This window comes from Xiphophorus couchianus, chromosome 15 (assembly GCF_001444195.1).
Source record: "Xiphophorus couchianus chromosome 15, X_couchianus-1.0, whole genome shotgun sequence".
In the NCBI taxonomy this organism is placed as follows: domain Eukaryota; kingdom Metazoa; phylum Chordata; class Actinopteri; order Cyprinodontiformes; family Poeciliidae; genus Xiphophorus; species Xiphophorus couchianus.
Window position 1 is genome coordinate 7388868 of NC_040242.1, and position 20350 is coordinate 7409217.

Consider the following 20350-nt stretch of genomic DNA (forward strand, 5'->3'; position numbering starts at 1 on the left):
CATAATGGCTCTGTGTTCACAGACCTGTTTGCGGTATCCGAGGCAAGACGCTCATCATCAACTTACCAGGAAGTAAGAAAGGCTCCCAGGTAGGAAATGATAAAGTTGTCTGTTGTTCACATGATGCATACGATTGTCCACCAGTTTCAACATGTATAGCAGAACACAAAAACCACATATGAAGGAAAAGAGTGAATCTGCAGAACCATTATTTCAAGACTAGAGAGCATTGCTTAAAATCAAAGATTTCTGAAAGGCTGTCAATATTTTCAACTCTGACATATTTCATTACCGAAAGCCTGAATGGATTTTAAAAAATCCCTTTTACTCAGCCTTCCCTTTATCAGCTGAAAAACACAAATTCACCAGAAAATCTTACTTTGAGTCTTCTCTATCCAATAACACCATCCACACTTAAGAGTGTTTTGTCTCCAGGACCTGGTACTTGAACTTTGTGGCATTCTGGAAGAAGATCCAATTGATGAGTTTTCAACCTGCTGGAGGTTGGAATATGGCTGATTTTGGTTCTGTGCAATGATTGATCAATTGGAAACGTGAACTTTTTTGCTGTATCTCTAGTTTTTATTTGGGATTTTTGATGCAGTGACAAGAAATCATTAAACGTCAGTTGCCCCAGAGGCTGTACATGGATGTATAAAAGGGCATACTTCTAGTTTATTGACTGTATTTTTAGTTTGTCTGTGAATTGTGGAACAAATCTACAGACCATTGCCAAGATTTTTTAGCCACCCTTATTATTTTTTTGTTTTGCTTCTAAGGAGCCAGACTTGCACATAATGTAGTAAAGTGCCTCTTTTTTTATTTATTTTCCATTAATTCTCCCCACACCTAAAATAAAAACAAATAAGTGTCTTAAAGTCTGAGCACAAAACTCATAACAAATGTATTATAAGAATGAAAGTGCATTTGTTAAGCTTTGGCCTGTTTGTATGGAGATCGTTGTCTTTGCATTCTCCTTGCTCCAAGACATGAGACCCATTCGTGCTGCATAAATTAATTTATATGTTGATATGCATAAACTGTATATTTGTAAATTTAATTACTTCTGACTTAATGTGAAGTTCCGTTTGCATTTGCCAGAATTTTTTTAATCAATAGATACATTAACTATATTTTCCTTGGGGTTTTATTGCTTTGCCTTCTGTCTATATGAATATGAAACCATGTAGGTCCACAAGTGTCTCCTCTCTCGCTCTTTTGTTCTCCCTCCTTGCGTTGGTGTCCAACACATCCATCTCTGTCTTGTTACACAGTGGCTTTACTCGATCAGTTTTATTTTCCGTTCCATCAGTTACACCTCATTCCTCCCCCATCTGCTGCCATATTAGTGTCTCCCTCGTCAAACCCCAGGTAAACTTAAAGGTCCTGGCAGCTCATTGGAGGCTCTTATTACGCTGATCTCTTCTCATAACGATAACAAGGAAGTCCACTTGAGCTAGGCAGATGAAGCCTATTAATGTCAAAGTGTTCATTGTGAATTTTTAGCTGCAGAAGTCAAAAACGACATAGACAGATTGTGTGAATATTTTAATAGCTGGGATTTGTGGGACATATCTTATTAAAAGTGTATAAACTAGACTAATTTTAACATTGGTTTGGAGTCTGTGGTTTAGAAAATAATGCGCCAGTGATATAGTTTTTCCATAAAGGTAATAATTTTAAAAAGAAAACATTCACATGGATTAATACAGTTTTGCCTCTGGTCAATTCAATTCAAAGACAAAGATCAAATGAGTAAAGGATGAAAATTGTCTGACTATTATGCAGGAATAAAATCTAATGATTAGACCGTGTCTTACAAATGTCTGGAAAATAAACATCTCTGTTCAAACAAAAAGAACAGAGATTCACTGCAATACCACTTCCAAGTAACCAGGTGGCAATAACATCAGAATCAGACAGACATTAATGTCTTAAAAAAGAAATATCCACTTACTTTGATTCCTCACAATTGTTGATTGTATTCATTTTCAGCACATAATAGAAACAGTCTGATTTGTGCTAAAAGAAAATGGTAAAAAGATGCCATTGCTGTTGTTTCTAGTGTGGAAACTGTCTGTTTGCCAAGTGCTAGAAATGCCTCAATTCTTCCAGCTGTTATGGATACAATGTTTGCTTTGTATCTGCTCCAGATGAACAACACATATTCCACTTATTACAACTAGATGCAAATATGATCAGCAGTACCACAGATGCAAAAGATTTCCTCTTCTTTTTTTTTGCATAAGTTTACATGATCCCTCTTAGCTACAAACATGGCAGGTGCAGAAGTGATTGACTAAATTGGAAAAGAACAACAAAATGGAAGAAAAACCACTCAGAACTGTAATAAAATCTGTATTAGGATTGCTTCAGAAATTACGATTTTTTTTTTCTTTAAATTGCGGTTATGCAGATTTTAAAAGTTGACAGATTTTTAACTCAAACTCCTCTGGTCTGTGTGAATGTGATGCAATTTGCTCTGGCTGTACTTTATATAAATATGCTTTATAATTACTAAATATTGTTCGGCTAAATTCATGAATGGTGCCACAATATGTAACAACTGCATCGGAGCAAAGATATGTTTTTTGATTGGTGGAGTGAATGCAGAAGCAGTTCTGCCTTTGGGTCTAGTTTATGAATCAGAAAAAAGTACAAACACCGGTTCGGAAACATGTAGCGTTATGAATATGTGCACATTACTCTAACACTGCCCTGCATAAGACAAAAGCTTGGCTATAGAAAGGATCTGACCTATTTTGGTCATACTTGAACTCACAGAGGATGTAGATGATTGGATAATAAGTCTAACATTTTATAAAAGTCTCACCAGTTCTTGAGCAGATGACTTTGTAACCTCCTCAAATGTTTCTCCTTTAACCTTATAGATTTTGAAACTCAATTCACAGTCACAAATTATTACCCGATTAGGTATGCAACTTATTGTTTGTTTCTATTTTATATATACACTGCTCAAAAAAATAAAGGGAACACTTAAACAGGTGTTTAACACTTAAAGTGTTCCCTTTATTTTTTTGAGCAGTATATATATATTGTCAGTGTTACAATCCTGTGGTTTTGGTTTCTGTTATACTCTCCTTAAACCGTCTCTCCCTTGGTCTTCAGATCTTCCTACCCTCCCCCATGACCCACTCTGACAACAACACTACTCCTTTTCCTCTTGCACTTTTGTCCATTGGCAGTATAGCCTGTGACTATGCTCTTTATTGTTCCTGACATTTACTCTCCTTTAGGACAAAACGGTGAATAAAAATAAAAATAAACACTCTTGATGTACCTTCAAAATGTTCCTAGGACTCAATGAAAACTCAAATTTGGAGAGAAGAAATATCTCCAGGCTCTTAACATCATCTTTGCTCCATCTCAACTCTCCACCTAGATCTCCAGATTCAGATTAGGCTTAAAACACATTATGATAAGCCATTAGCAGTCTTCAAGGAAGTTGTTGGGCTTCTTTGTGTTTGAACATTTTTGTATGTCTATTTGGGTTTCTACAGCTTCTGGAAACAGTCTAAATGCTTAAAAAAGACACCCAGCCATTTTTGGCAATAAGTTAATATTCTTTGGTGTCTGGAAAAATTAACCGTTTTAAAAATCTTCCAAATGTAACGTCACAAATTAGGACGTTACATTTGGTTTATCATGCTTCCTAATAAACCTAGCTAGCGAAGCCTAGCCCCATCACCTAGTAACCTAGGCTGAGCTCCAGCATGTTTGGGTCAGATGGTTTTATGCTGTATGGGTTGTACAACGGCTGTTGGAAAAGAGCGTTTTGTTGTTGACTTGCCATCCAGAAACCACTTGCTGCATTCTTGTTGGTTGTGCAGGAGGCTCCAATTCTGCTTTTCAAAGTTGTACGGCTGTATATTTGCACATTTGTTTGCAGCCAGTTAACTCACGCCCCCCCAACAAATAAGTGGCCAGCGGCATCTTATTTGGATTTAAAGTGACAGGAGGCCCTAAAACAGCTCATTCTGAAAGGAGCTCGAAATAGGCAGAACTGAACAGACTAAAATCTCATAAACTAAGATTTTCACAAAATATGTAATGAAAATGTTTGGTGTAGTTTATAGGCCCATCCTAACCCATTGAAGGAAGCATAAAAGATCAACATTAATACAAAGAAATGTGTGCAAAGGTTTCCTAGCAGACGTTACACTCTATTTCTGAGATAAACCACTTTTTTTCTGTTACATTTGGTTGTCCAATAGTCTGCCTTAAACATGCAGACAGGAGGAAAATGCTGTTCCACTCATGCATCAATGTCAGTGTGGGTATATGGAATTTCCTCAAATCAAGGTTAATCCTGCCAGATTCAGTCCATCTTAGATAACAACAGATTGTGGAGTGGAAAGCTTGCAATGAAAGCCCGTTGGCAGCCAGTGTAAAGTGTGTGGTGAATAAATAATGTATCCACTCAATGCTTAAAATACACAGAGCAATAAATAATTTCACAGATTAGCTCTTGTCTTGAGAGTGAGGAGAATAGAGCGTTTAGCACTGCTGAGAAGCCCACAGGCACACTGACACAGAGAGGAAAACGGAGCTGGAAAGACATGGAAAAGAGAAGCACTTTAGAGATTTGGCCTCTAGTCGGCACTGTGACGAGCTGGGGTTTCACAGAAAAGCAAACAAGACTCTCCTTGTAAATTCCCAGACTCCCTGTCATCTCTCTCCTCAGATTTGCATTGATACAAGTATGATTTTTCACAGCATAAAATGTAATTCTTTATCTATCTTGGATTTGCATTTTAGTTTTATACAGAGGAAGTGTTCTGACAACTCAACAATATGATGCATTACACCATTTCTGTTCAAAGCTTGTTTTCAGGGAGTATTTTTTATCATTAGAAAGAAAGATATTACATATTTAAATAGTTGTTGGGTTTAAAATTTATGCAAAAAAATTCTTAGCTTTCATTATGTTTCTACTGTTGGTGCTATTTTCAAAAAAGAGCTACAAACAAGTGTGTTTAATATCAATCTGCCCCAGGAATGCTTTCAGTTCATCCTCCCAGCGCTGCCGCACGCCATCGACCTCCTTCGGGACGCGGTGGTGAAAGTAAAAGAGGTGGTAGACGAACTGGAGGACTTGCCTTCGCCACCGCCACCCCTTTCGCCGCCTCCCAACAGTTCGCCACGCCGCCAGACAGAAGACAAAGGTGTGCAGTGCGAGGAGGAGGATGAGGAGAAGAAGGACAGCGGGGTGGCATCCACCGAGGACAGCTCCTCCTCCCACATCACCTCTGCATCCATCACTGCCAAGGTACCAGGACAGATGAGAGGGGAGGATTGTTCACTTTATTTTGTTGTCGTCAAGCTTGATTGCATCCAGTTTAAGCAATTGTTTTTGACATCTTTGCACATCATTCATGCAAAGCATTGTGTTAAAAGTCCCTGGTGTGTCACTAAGCATCACTCATTGCCAATTAATGTTAAACCATGTAAAAGACTACTTCTACATGAATTTGTGTGCGTCCAGCTTTTTTTATCTGTATCATCAAGTGCATTATGTCATCATGTCATTTCCTAATCCTGAGTTGAATAGCTTCCTGTTGGACAGTGAACTCTATGCCAGAATGGATTAGCATCCCGGTGCTTTGGCTTAACCTTACATAAGATACACCTGACGGCTGAAGTCTGCAAATTTTGCACACAACTATGTTCTGAGAGAGCATGTTTCCATTCCCATCATCCTGTCCTGTCCTGTCTGCAGCACGGATCCTTCATAATGGCTGTGTTGTCAGGGTAACATCCCACCTCATTGTCCAGTCACAGATGCATTTTGGTAAGACTCCACCATGCAAAAATCTCACCCATCTTTAACAACACTTTTCATCAACATGTCCTAAGTGTGAGAAGATTGTGTTTTCATCTTCATCAGCACAGACTGACGGTTTCCTCTTACAAATGCTAAAAAATTGATTTGCTGTGGCTCGTTTACATGTCTATGTCCAAATTTGTGGATTATATGTGCAGCCATGGGATAAAATTACAGTTTTTTTCTCAAGAAATGTTCACATATTGATTCCAAATCTTATTATTGTATCTTTTTTTAACTTGAACAACAAATTGTGCTTTGCTTTACTAAGTAAGCAAGTCAACATAAATTTGTTTTCCTGAGGATAAAATTGGGACACCCTACCCCCTCACCTTAGGCTAAAATCACTTTCAACTTCAACATTTATATGTCATGTGCACAGAAACATGTTTCCTTGTACAATAAAAAGACACACTTTGTTGTCTGAAAGAATGTCACTTAAAAAAGTGCAAGAAGTATAAAATAGCCCTACAACAATAGCAAAAATATTATCTACAAGTACAAATCACAAGATGAAAGTAATAAACATGTGCATTTTAGACAATAAATGATTTGAATTAAAAAAAATCACATTATTTGAGGCTTTCTTTCTGGCAACATGATAGTAAAACTACTCCTAAAAGTACATTTTTTACAGAAAGTTACCGAAGTAAATGTAACTGAGTAGATGTAACTACTACTTACCTCTGGTGAAAAATCTCTAAATCTCTCTGTTGATGAATTGCATTTTGGGGAGACTTACTTACAGTACTTAAAATAACTTCTGTAAGCATTTTGTGATTGATAAATGCTAAGGGAGCTTTAATTGGAGCCATGTGCTATAGTCATGTAAAATCAACACAAAAGTTTTGGCAACAAAGTTAGGCTGTGTAAGAGATTACATAGTCTGTGTATTGTGTTTAGATGACTGCGTGTTTGCGTATATGTTTGATCTCAGATCCCAGACTCCATCATCTCGCGGGGTGTGCAGGTGTTACCCAGGGATGCAGCCTCTCTCAGTACCACGCCCTCCGAGTCGCCTCGCGCCCAGGCAACCTCCCGCCTCTCCACTGCTTCCTGTCCCACACCCAAAGTGAGTGGACACTCTGACACAAACAAATACACTAATCTCAAATATACACACATGTCACTATCAGGTGTGTGTTCATCGGAACACCAAAAATTTATTTCTTCTGTTAAGTTCTGACATCTTATATTTTTGAAATTTGCTTTCTTTTATTTGCCTTCTTTCTCTATTTTTTATCATGACCTTTTCTTTCAACATTGCTTTATTTCAACAGGCCGTTGTTTGATTCAGAAGATATTTGCAATATTTATTTCATTGGGTAATAGTCAAATAATTTTTGTTTTTAATTAATTGTACAACCTCTTACATGTTTTACTTGAATGCAAGCTAACTAGCTGTCACAATTTCTTCACATTGCAAAGCTATGCATAAGAATAGAAGAACTGTAACTGTAGATGACAAACTTGTAAATCTGTGGTGTTTTGGCTTCCTATTCTGAGCTCTTACCTTATACATGGTGAACCAGAACAATAAATGCATCATACTTTAAAATAATCTATTTCAATAGCACTTTACATTAATTTCAATTAAAATTTTCTTGCTTCACCACTCAAATGTTCAAAACAATTCCTGAAATCTTCAGCTTCCTATCTCATCCCATCTTCACATTAGACCAAATTTAGATTTAGTAGTAGTAAAGTGACGTAAAAAAAAGTTTGATAACTTTGCCACCTACAATAAAATTTAGTAAACGCTTGACAATTCCTAAAAAATGTTGCTGTTTTTTTTCTAAGTCTGCTTTTCTTTTTTTCTTTTTTTAAGATGATTGGGATTTCTAAGAACATTTAATTTGAAATCCATGACTTCCTGTCTCCAAAATTTAGCCATTGTTTAATATGGGAAAGACAGGAGAACATATCATGTTTTTATTACCGGTTTATTTCTTAATGCTGGCTTTTGTTACGCTTTTAACTTTTTCGCTGGATCAGATTATATTCTTTTCGCATGATTGTTGTCTTTTATTTTATCTTACTTGTGTTTACATGTTTTTCCTTTTGCTGTATAAATGGCAGCAGACTGCAAAGTTACACCTCATAACAGCTTGACACGATACACATGTACACTGCAAAGTTTCAGTGTCTCCTCCTGAAATGTGTTCATGTTGTTTTTATGTGAAAACCTGTTGTTGATTCTGTTGGTCCTTATTTTTGTTTATTCATGGAGACAGCAGGCAGTGAATTTTATGCCCAAAAAACATCTTTTGTAAAATATCACAGTATCTTCTGTCTGTTGTCTCTTAGAAAGGATACTGAACCACTGTTATACATGTATGTTCCTGACATCCTGTAGTTGTCATGATGTTAATTAACAGCACATTGGTTCTCTTGAACAGAACTGGAAGAGACTGCTGTGTAAAATGTCCAAGTATCCCGTCTTGCTTTATCTGATCTCTCCTACAGGTTTTTAAAAATATCAAATGGCATCAGTTCTCTTCTTTCCTCTCTGACTCTTCTTCCTGCTCTCTTTTACTTCATCTCTGTGTCAACTCTCCACGTGCCTCTCGGACAGCAGGCAGGTGTCATGGAAATGGAGGATGGGGTTGCCATGGGAACTAAGAGAGGGATGGGATTTTAGAGACAGAGGAAATTAGAAGGGGGGCAGGGAAGGTGAGGGAGTGCATAGATAGGTCACGCAGCATGGGGAGCCTCCTGAAAGTACGTTGTCCTGCTTAGGTGTCTATAGGGTTGTGAAAGGTCAAAGACAATAAACCACCACAATGTGTTATTCAAGAAGTCTGATTGAAAAGTTGTCTGTTGGGGTGAACAGAGGTAGAAGTAGGATAAATACTGATTAAATCTTGTTGTCATCTTAATGTTATTTATCATCAGAATATAATGAAAATCTTCCAATTTTAGGTTTGGGTTTATGTATGTATTTTTTGCTCATGCATTTTGTTTGTCTTCATTGTAATTGCACTAGATTTGTTTATACAGGTCCAGGCGTTTGTTTTTGGTTGGCAACTTGGTCTGTTGTACTTTACAAAAAGTGCAAGTAAAATTTCAGGTTCCAGGACTGTTTTTGTTTGGTGTTTTCTCAAATTGTCAGTTTCTGGCTTCTATTTTTATTCCTCTACTTGCTAGTTGTGGTCAGAGCCTGTTCCAATGATCCAGCGAAAGAGCTTCAAATTCAGCTGTGTTGTTTTGACCAGTTGAGTGTGTAACTGTGAATAATTGGAAAAAGGGGAGCTTTAATACTTCTGCTAGCTTCAGTGGTGCATTGAGGCTCTCGCCCCCCCCTTTCTGACTGCCGCCATGTCTGTTTGTTGAAGCCTTTTTCTGTCAGCAAGCAAGGCCAGAGTTTGCAATTTACATGAGTGTCTGGGCAAATGTGTCTTTGTTCATAGTGAGAGATAACCTGGGATTGATGTCTCATAAAGGTATGCATATTTGCTTTCCTGATACAAACTGTTTCCCGGCGACAAGCTGCCATATGTACTGTAGTTTAAAATTCCCACTTTGCAGTCAGATGCAGATGGTGTGTGCACATTGTCCCTGGAGCGAGAGGCAAAATGGCTCTGTTCACTGATGTATTTTAATGTCACTGAGATTTTGCTGTTTGATAGCAGGGTATAAGCAATGCTTTGTGGCCTTAAGAGGGAAAGAGTGGTAGAATATTTCAATCCTACACTTAGCTGCTGCTGCTGCTGCTATCATTACACAAGGCTTCATACTGCACAAAGAGGAGTGTTTTTGTATGTTTCATGGGTTAAACAAACTCAGCAGTTTATTCTGTTCATGATTAAATCCTGTGTTTGTTCACATGGAAGAAAGAAGAGCACAGAATTGACAACTGATGTCCAACCCTGCCTGTCTGTTTGCACAGCAATAACTGGGAATGCATGCACACACACGCACCCCCCTCCCCCGTGCACACCCCTACACCCACACACAACAAATCTGCACTCAGAATCCTCCTTAAGGGAGGAAACGTGTCTCCATCTGACATGCAGTACAGAGAAACCCAACAAATGCAGACTACAAACTGAGCAACTCTGCAGCCATTCATTCTACCTAATTTTCTCTGTCTGTCACACATGTTTCCTGATTCATGCACACTCAGAGAGATGCAAGCAGGAGCGCACGCATAGGCAGGATTTAGGGAGTCGCTGCACCCTTACACTGCTGTGAGCATTTAGTACGGTTATGTAATATAGAGTTTGGATTAATGAAGCATATGGGAGACGGGGCTCTGACTCAGAAGATAGCTGACAGTGTATGTATATGTGGGGTTCAGGTTGTACCTCCTGTTCATGTTTTAATAACAGCAAAATGTGAGACGTTATTTTTTTGAGTCAAAAACACATGCACGAATGCTGTTTAAGTTTAACTTGTGGTTGAAAAATGTTCCTTTTTTTTCATCCTTCTGTGAATCATGTGTGAATGGGCTGGGTGGCAAGTTGGATTTTGGAAGAACTTAAGGTTTTAAGGTAAATAAAGATACTCACCAGAAACTATTCTGGTCTGTTATTGAGACTGGAAAACAAACGAAATCTGAAAGTTTTCACAATGTCATTTTTGTAAACAGTGATGCGTTGGTTATCAGTTTCAAGGTATACCCTGAGTTTAAAAAAGGTTACATTTCTAATTGCCCTCCAAATTTTCCATCATGATCAATCATCTTTATTGCTTTGAAGCACTTACTCATGAAAAAAGATAATCTCCCAAAACATTTTGGTGTTTTCTCCTTGCAAGCAGAGTTTGGCCAGAAGTCTTTACTCTGCTTCTCACAATCTCTGAAGCTTTAGGAGAATGGTTGGTGTTCATTAAATTTTTTCTTCTCATCCTTTGAAACAGCTCTGCTTAAACATGTATGAATAAAATAATTAGGTAATTATGACTCTGTAATTACCTAATAATTTAGAGGAAGTTCAACCATTTGATTCAGGTTTGCTGAATCAGAAACGCATCTAAACAATCCAGGAAACCAGTCCTTGATAGCTACAGTTTGACAGCATTCAGAACAACTAAGGTTGCATGTTGGTCTACGTCACGTTTGACTGGGACAAGGATGAAAAATAACTCCTCATGCTGTTTGGCTCAGGCCCAGTCTGCACACAGATCACAGAATCATCGCCTCCAAATAAATGGTGACAGAGGATCATTGACACAGTGAGGTGATGTGACAGATGGAGATGAATGATTTATACCCTGACTGTTAGCGAAAGCACTCCTACAACGTCAGCGCAGCCGGCTGTGGTGTGACAGAGCTGTAATCTTAAAGCCAGCATGGGAGGTTTCTGTCTTTCTGCTTGAGGAAATGGATGACAGCAGTGGCCTTTAAGTTCTCTTCAAGTTGAGGTACATCCTGTCCCTCAAACGGAATTAATTTTACATCTTTGTAGACAATTGGAAAAACATAAGTTGATGTTTCTCAGCCAAAAGAAACAAAAGTCTTAAATCTAGTCACAGGGCAGGCAGATGTGATCCAAATCTGCCTTTTTTGGGCCCTTAAGCTACATATGTCCATTTTTTCATGGCAGTCTGAACAAACCGATTCCGATATTTTCACCTCCTGAATATTGGATCTATGCCACTTCTATATGTGGTACTAATTTGGATACGTATCTGATTGTTTTCAAAGCGTCTGCAATCTGAACGATCATGTCGCATTTTATCTGGCTTTTATGTCATTTAGGCATCATGGTTCTGCACCAGAAGAAGCCAAACGCAGTAAATTAGGACAAAAAACAATCACTAAAAATTATTATTATAAAATTATGAAAGACATTTGTGTCAGTTCCCTTTTCATCTAATCAGACTGCTCTACAGAAATTGCAATCAATGCTCCACAAAAGACCATTGCTATTAGTTGTGCTTCTTTTTATTCCCTTTCTTCATGTTAGGATCTTGTGATGATCATGCCGGCTCCCATTTTTGAATCAACTTAAAAATTGATCCACAAACGGCTCCATCTATTATTACTTTTGTAAACAGAGCGCTGCTGTGTGACCTCGAAGTTCTTCTTCTGCACATGAGGGTCACTTTGTGGCGTAAACCGTCTACACAGAAGCCTCATTGTAATTAATAATAATATTAATGACCACATAACAAAAACATCTGATTTCAGCATAAAAATTGGAATTAAGCATCAACACCTGCTGAGTGAATGTAGCTATAAGCTCTGATACGCAGTTCCTGGTAGACATATTTTACATGGTTATTGTGAACATGAAAATAATATTGATGTTGGTCTATTAATGTCACATCACAGCATGCAGTTTATTGATTAATGAGTTAATCTATTCTTGACTAATCTTAACGATCAGCTAATATGTATGGATAAGTGGCCATTTTCTCCTGTAAGAGGGCGGACCATCTTTCCATAACATGAAGGGCTTCATATGTTATCAGTCTAATACCAGAAATAAATAATTTATGAATAAATCAATAAAAATCTCACACTCAGGTTGCTGCTAAATGATAAAGCGCTCTTCTCTTTCCCGTTTGGGTAGAAGTCTTCTTATATAGGTGCCCCAGCACACAGTGTGCTGATTTACCTCAGGTTTTATGTTCACACTGATGTATATGTAAACCACAGGCTTGGAGCAGACAGGTCTCCAAAGAACACACTGTGACACTGGCTCTGTATGCTGCAGTGCACAAGTAACGCACAGTGTCGCTGCATTTTTTTTATTTATTTTTTTGCACTGGGAGCTTTACTGCTCAGCAGAAACAACAGATAAGACTTGTTATATGACTTTGTCGTCTCCCGAAATTATTCAAGTTTGGTTTGAACCTGACAGTATCGACTGCAGATTGATTGCCGAGGTGTGTCTGTGTCTCCTACACTCAGGCAGCTTCCAGATACCTGTTATTGTCCTCCTCCAGTGCAGTAAAAATGCTCATAAAAATGACTTCTCCTCTCTGCACCTGCTGGAGCTGTGGAGAATTTATGATGGAGAGAGTAAGGAAAAACAAGGGCCTGAAGGAAGAGAAGTGTGGGAGAGAGTGAAGAGAGCGCGAAAGGGACAAGGGAGCTAATGAGTTTGAGAAGACAAGGGACAGGGAGGGAGTGGGAGGTGGGGAAAGGGTGATGAAACTGCAAAGAGGGACTGTGTGACCAGCCAAGCCTGTGCTGCATGATTTGTCTCTCTGTTTGCTTTTTGTCCATCAGTACTTGTATGTCCAACTTTCAGGAGTTGTGCCTCAGTCTTGGTCTCAGACCAAGTCATATAGAACTATAAAAGTAGCATAAATGAGGATGGAAGATGTGAGGGGGAAAAAATTACATTTTCCCTGACAGAAATGCTCATGGGAAATGCACAGAGCCTCACACAGAGAGCCACAAACACAGACTTCAGTCAGTCATGCGTGGATGATTTTGTGTACAGCGCCGCATGTGCAGCCACTGCCATCCCCTACTCTTCCTCTCCCCTTCCTCATTTCGGCTGTTTTGTTCCCTCGCTGCTCTCCTGCTCTCTTGTGCATCCTTTCCAGTCCAGCCTTTCCTTGTTCTCCCTCGCTCTCTGCTCAGTCTTCCTCACCCTCGAGACTCTCTCACAGTTACCGAGTGTGTAAAATTGCGCGTAAGTGTGTTGGCGTGTGCATGTGACGAGGAGCTTCATTCTGTTTCGACTCCAGGCAGAAGATGGTAAGTAATGTCGTTCCTTCTGCATATCAGAGAGAATGTTTACAGGCTTCTGTTTGTGTGTTTAATGAGTGAATGTTTTAGTGTTCTTAGCTGAGTGGGTATGGGCCTGGATGCATGGAGTGTATATTTAGTGAAATTTAATTTGTACATGCTCCTGATGAGTCCGAAGAAGGCACACTGTCAGGCCACAGAAGGGGTTAGGGGGTAAGAGGCTCAGTTTTGGAGCAATGAGGTTGTCGACAAGCTTAAAAGTATCAGTGAGCTGCAGAGTCATGAAGAGAAGGAAGTTGCTGTTGTGCTCCTGCAATGTTGGAAAGTGGCAGACATGGTTACATAAAACGGCAGGATGAGGAGTGGGGATATGGAAGGCAACATCTTGCAGAGCTCAACTCTAGTCAGTGTTAAAGCTGAGCAATCTACTGAACCTTACAAAAGGTAACAAAAAACAACTCTTGTTCTTGATTTCTGTCTCTTAAGGTACGATATGGTGTGTTGAAGCACTGACACCGCTCAGCTGCAGCACTACTGTACATGGAAAAGAGGGCAGTATGGATGAGGATGAAAAATGGATAGATGGCTGCAGGAGAAACAGTGGAATTTGATTCTGATGAGCTACAGTGATCAGTCTTTATTCTTTTCGGTGCCCATTTTTAGACAAGTTCTGTGATTGAAGATGCAGAGTGTAAAGTGCATGTTCAGATTTCACATCACTTTAGAGATTAGAGTTTGTTGAGGGCACAATCTTAACATAATTTCCATTCTGCTCATGTACAGTCAATGTTATGCAGTGGTAAATATCTTAAAAGAATCAAAATGCAGCCAAATGCCATGGAAATCATTTTAAATATTTTTGCAAAAAGGCCAAACCGAACCGCTGCGACAAAGCATTACCCTCCTTACAGATGGCTTCTGTTTTAACTTTTACATTACATTTGAATGTTACAAATTTTGTATTTGACAAAAGTATTCTGAGTAAATACAAAATGCTTTGAAACATTGTTATCCTGCACAAGTGCACTTAGGCTTTAGGTCACAAATTAATGGGTGGCAATTCTAATCCAGGATTTTCTAGTCGAGGGCAGAATTAATGGTCTCATCAATTCAATTAAGACGTGTAGGTCCTTCTGCAGCAAAGCAACCCCAGACCATCAAACTACTATCCACCATGTCTGACTGAAGTTTGGTGTTCTTCAGAAACGCTTAGTTAACTTAAGATCCATCACATCATCCAAAAAGTTGCAGTTTTGTCTCTCTAATAAACTGGTTGTTTTATCTTGAGGAACATCAAGGCCTGTACTCTCAAAGAAGACTAAAACACGAGTAGTGTTGTTTACTGATGTTTTTTTATTATTATTCTTAGTTCTCAAATTCAAAGATTTTTTTTAGATTTTACCTCATAAAGCTAAAGTCTGAAGTCACAAAGCATCTTAAGCCTTAAGATTACTGCTAAAGTGAAAATAGTCATAGTATTGAGGAACCTTTTAGTGAGCCAAAGAAGGGAAGATGGCAGGAATACCGAAAGAGATATTTTCTGAAAACAGATAGTTGTAAAAGTAGCAACATTGCGAGAAGCCAGAACAAATCACATTAATGATGAGGATGTAAGTAAGGCGCGATCAAACATTTTGATGCCGTCATGACACTTTTCTTAACCAGTCTAGATTCAAAGATCAATTATTTTTCTCTCAATTTATTACTGGAGCCGTATTTGTTATGTCTTATTTTATTTCCTGTATCAACCAATCACAGCGTCACAACTATCAACAGGGTCAATCACACCTTCTCACCAATATAGGAATATATTTCTCCTCTATGCTCAGAGTTGCTCTCAGCAGCTGCTTGAATCACTCTTAAGCTAAGACTCCTTCACATGAATTTTTAGACTAAAATTTAGGCTTTCAGAGAAGACTTTTAGAATACAGACCCAGGATGTTTTTTGGAAAACGTGAAATTCGCCTTTAGTTTCTCTTTTATCACTGAAACCTGTCATGCTGTAGATTTTGCTCCATGTGCTTTTGTTACCTCACTGAAAATATCATTTTTGTTGACCAGCCTTTCTTGCGAAGGTTGGAAAATATTCATCTGGCAACTACATGTTGGCTTTTTTCTTTGTCTGATATATTTCTTACCATTTTATCTAAAACATTTTAATTTACAAAAACAGAAGAAAACTTTAGAGTGCAAATAATTCTACAAGGGCCTGTACATGATGAAATCTGTGCAGCCAAAAAACAAGCAAGCCGATCTACTTTTTATATATATATATATTTTTGCTTTTCCGTCACAGTTTGTTTAGTTTTTCTCACTACAACTCTACCCAAAAGCAAACAAACCTTTGCAACAGAGAGTTGAAGACAGTGGAAAAGTAACATTTTCAGTCCAAAGGGTGAACTGGGGCAAAGAACTTAAAAATAAATGCCAATTGCATCATCAGCAAAAGGGTCAGGAACACAGTTTTAAGAATGACACTTCTCTGTTGCTTTTTTCACAAATCTACCTAGTTCAACCTTTACATAGCCTAAAGGAAGCTGTTAGGTATCCTGTTAACAAAAAGGAACCGACAAGTTATAAGAAATAGAAGGTTAGGGGATACTTAATTGTATATTTTAATGCAAAATCCAATTTATTGGTATTAATATTTTGGGTTTTTTATATAAGACTGAATGAATTACCCAGTAAGATGTGAGATGTATGCTTGAAGAAACTAGATGAAAATAGCTAAGGCCAGAAGTTGTTTCTTCCTTATTTTTGCCTTGCAGTGTATTTTGACCATATGGGTCAAACTGCTGTGGGCTTCAAGTCAAACTAATTTCAGTCCTTTGAATTTGTTCATGTATGCAGGAAACATTCTGGTTTTGTTCTAAAGACTTGTCCCATCAGGTGTTTAAACATAAACCTTCTTCAGCTCACATTCAGTATTTACATGTCAGGATTAGGAATCATCTTTTTAACATGCAGGGGTGTGTGCGCGCTCGTGTGTGTGTGTGTGTGTGTGTACGTGAAAGTTTGCGTGCACCGTATGTGATATTATATTTGTCTCGACTTACTCACACCCACTGACTCTGAGAGTTTGCCTGGAGGGCAGTGGAGGATGGAACCAGAGCGAGAGAGCTTTGAATAGCAAGACAGACAGAGAGAGAAAGAGAGAGCAACAGTCAGACACAGAAGAGGGGGAAGACAAACGAAAAGCCTTGGGGGGGAAAAAAAGGGATTAGACTGTCCAAGCAGCTCTACCGAGCATGCTCACTCACCACGTGGGCAGCAAGGAAGCGGGGGAGACTGGTGAGCAGCAGAACATGTGCCTGTCAAATCAGCTGTGTCAGCTCTCAGTCTCTGCTACATGGGAAATTTTCTCATTATTTTAGCTCATTATTTTTCTATACATGTAGACATGGAGGGAGCCGTGAGGGGGCTGCGATGAATGAGGCTAGATTAGACGGCTTGTGGTTGTGGTTAACGTCATCCGTGCTTTTTCAACATAAATTCTCAATTCATTGACTTATGTAATCATCTCAAAGTGGTTTGAAACGCATTGTTCCTTTTGATTACTTTTGATCACAAAAGTGTGCTTTTTTTTTCGACTTTTACGACTTCCTGCGTAATGTGCTTTGTAAAAATATACAATTATAAAGGAAAAATGTTTTCCAAATTCCAAAAACAAAAAAAATGAATGTTGTAGCAATTCATTTGCATTTTGCAATAGGTTTTACATTGTGCTCAGATTTTGTACTGCAGAAAAATGTTGAAATTCAAACATTGTTTTTGCTTCCATTTTTAAATTAGATCCTAGTTTATATTGATTTCTCACTCAAAATCCCAGTAAATCTGAAAATATGTAGGTGCTTTTGCAGGGCCTTGTAATCTATTCTGTTTATTGTTCGTCATTATTTTACTGAGAGACATCTTCAACTGTATTTCTCAGTGAATACCGTTCCACTTTCCATGCTGGAAGGTTTTCAGACCAACAGCAGTGTCTCTGCCAGCACAGTGTCCCTGTGCTGTTTTTGTTTTGATGTTTATTTTGTTTTGTTTTTTCACAAACTAGCACATGGAGAAAAAGCAGAACAGCAGCTGCCTTTGATTCAGTGATGAATTTTCAGAGGAACAGATGAAAAGCAAAATAACTGTAACTGATAAACGCAAACAATCTGATCTGCTCTACAATTTAACTGTTCAGTGCAACCTAAAATTATTTAACCGGCACTTCTGTGTAATTGAGACCACCTTATTATTTAATATGTGAAGCATAAGTGCTGATCTGTTCATGCCAGGAAACAAAATGAAATGATGTTTGAACTGTGTGATTATCCTGTGTGAAACCTCTGCTCCAGTTGATCTGGTGAAGACTGAATCCCATTGAGACTCCTACCTGCTGTCCTGACCTTTCTTGTGCTTTCCTGTCCTGTCTTGTCCTGCCATGTCCACCCCGTCCTTGGCTGCGTAGGCCCATCTACGACAGTCACACAGAGACCCGTGACCTAGACGTCCTGAATGACAGAGGGCTCCCCCTGTCAGTCTCTGTGTGCCTCTGTCCCCTGCTCAACCCGGCTTTTGGCTCTGTTAAACCTCTTCTCTTCTCCCCTCCTTTCTCTCTCGCGGCACCAGGCGCGGCTCCCCTCCTGTTCATCCACCCTAAGCATTGCTGAGGTACTCCTGCATGTGTTGTGATGCATCGTAACCATGGCATCAGTCGATGCTTCATCCTTCTTGTGCAGCACCTTTGAATCCCTGTTGTTTCCGTCATGTGTTTCTGTGCGTCTGTTTCGTCCTGCCTGCTGTTCCTCTGCATTTTTCTTTTTCTTTTCGGTTATCCCTCTGTGTTTCTGCATTTGATGTCACCTCGATGTTGTCGTTTCATTGTGGATTTTGTCTTGGAATAAAATGTGACCTCCTTCTGGTGAACATTCTGTTTCTACCTCTTAACTTGTCTCCATCCTTTTAGACCCAGCCAAATAACTAAACCTTCATCACTTTACATTTGCTTAACTGATCTTTCAACCTCAGCACAGTTGAAAGATGCTTGTTTTGTGTATCTGAATGTAAGTGATATTGCTTGCACAATGTGCATTTCTCTTCCTCTTTTGCACATACAGGGCTTCACATAAACATCAGCACATAAAAGGCTGATTAACAGCTTTCACAGCTCTGATGTTTACTTGTTACCTTGGTAATAGTCCAGTGATTCTGGTCTGTAGACGTAATAATAGAGACATGAGCTCAGTTGGAAGGAGTAAAATGGGAAGAATGTTATAAATTCATTAAGTAATTGTATCTGGGAAAGCTTCAAATAAAAAAACCACACATCCCCAAAGATACCTTGTTTTTATCAAGTTTTTCCGAAATACCAAAGCGATCTTAAAAATCGCTACACATACCAAAAATGTAGCTGTTTTTTTTCATATTAAAAACAAACATGCATTCAGAGTTATCAAAAGCTTAAAGGCATGAATTTAGGAATTCATTTATTCAAGTACATCTTCTTCAAGGGTAGAAAGATCACATAGCTTACAACTTATATAAATAATAACTCTGTGCTCAAGTTGGAATTTATTATTAATTGTCCTTAATCCACACAGGGTTGAAACTATACACATGATTTTAAATATACACACATGTAACTCAAGTAATGTTTGGTTAAGCAAGTTTATAAGTTGCAGAGAACCTACATACTTTTTGTATCAAACCAGGAAGCTTCTGGCAGAAATGATGGAACTGATTTCAAATTGTTGATCTCCTGCCACAGACTTTTAAGCATAGTTCATGAATTTCCAATATGCAATTCCAGGAGCCTAATGTTAGCCAGCTAGCAGTTAGCCATACATTAATTATATATCTGCTCTCTTGTCTCCAGGGTGATGGCACAGACAAACCTTTCTTAATGTCAAAAGGACGATATTAATAAATACAATCATTCAGTTCAATTCAGTAAAAAGCAGTTCATTTGTGTGGAACCAAAAGAAATTGGTCCAATTCAGACCCAGATATAGCAAATAAAGTTCAGTCCAATTTGTGTTTAGTCCAATAATTTCCAACACAAACTTATCATACAGTCAGATTAAACTAAATACAACCCAGATCAGTTCAAATGAGCATATAATCCAATTTTGTTGAACTTATAATGTTAACCTATCTGAGAAAGTCCAGCTGAGTGAATTGAGTCATTTACTTGAACAGTCAGCCCACATAGATAAAAACTGGTTGATTTTAAGTACCTCTGTTTAGTTTATGCGACGGTACTTAAATGATTATGTTAAAATCACTAAGCCTCACTAAAACTGTGATCTTTACTGCCTGCCATTTTTAATCTCGAGCATAATTTGACTAATATTTTAATAAAACCATAATTTTTTCATTACTTTATTTCTCCATAGAGAGGTCTTTGATAGTGTCTATTTTAATAATAGATTAGTGTCTATTTTATTGCATACACTGAGATATGTGATCACGCTCTCTGCTAGAACTGCTTTAAATCTACTGAGCCGGTGCGGTTCTGTTGTGTTTTTGGAGGTTACAGTGAGATATTTGACTTTTTGGATTTTTATTTGGTCTGACTGAAGAGTCAATGGAGCACTAGTGGCTATTTTGTACATTGTTTGAGTCTCTAATCAAAATGACCAGACTGTGGCTGGAATTGTCTGGATAATCTAAAGGCACCACTACAGTAACTGATCATTTATGTCCACGTGGGTGTGCATGCCTTTTCTAGCTTAGTACTGTATGGGTGTGGGTGTGTGTGGTTTGAAGATGAGTGACTATCCTGTGGCTTCCCCCAGGCCTCACGGAGAGAATTCAGGGCTCACCTGGATGAGGTCATCACGCTCAAGTCAAGGTACTCTACCTTGGACCAG

General features: G+C 38.5%; 1 protein-coding gene across 9 annotated transcripts in view; it reads left to right on the forward strand.

Annotated features, from left to right (window-relative positions):
• Positions 1 to 20350, forward strand: part of gphnb (gephyrin b) — an 89804-nt gene that overhangs the window by 46923 nt on the left and 22531 nt on the right. For 5 of the 9 annotated variants that reach the window (XM_028040553.1, XM_028040558.1, XM_028040554.1 and 2 more), the window contains exons 6-10: positions 23 to 89; positions 5018 to 5290; positions 6783 to 6917; positions 18108 to 18149; positions 20276 to 20350. In XM_028040553.1, the coding sequence (XP_027896354.1) occupies positions 23 to 89; positions 5018 to 5290; positions 6783 to 6917; positions 18108 to 18149; positions 20276 to 20350 (592 nt within the window). The remainder of the gene's footprint in view (positions 1 to 22; positions 90 to 5017; positions 5291 to 6782; positions 6918 to 18107; positions 18150 to 20275) is intronic. The other 4 variants (XM_028040557.1, XM_028040559.1, XM_028040560.1 and 1 more) reach the window with 2 other exon arrangements.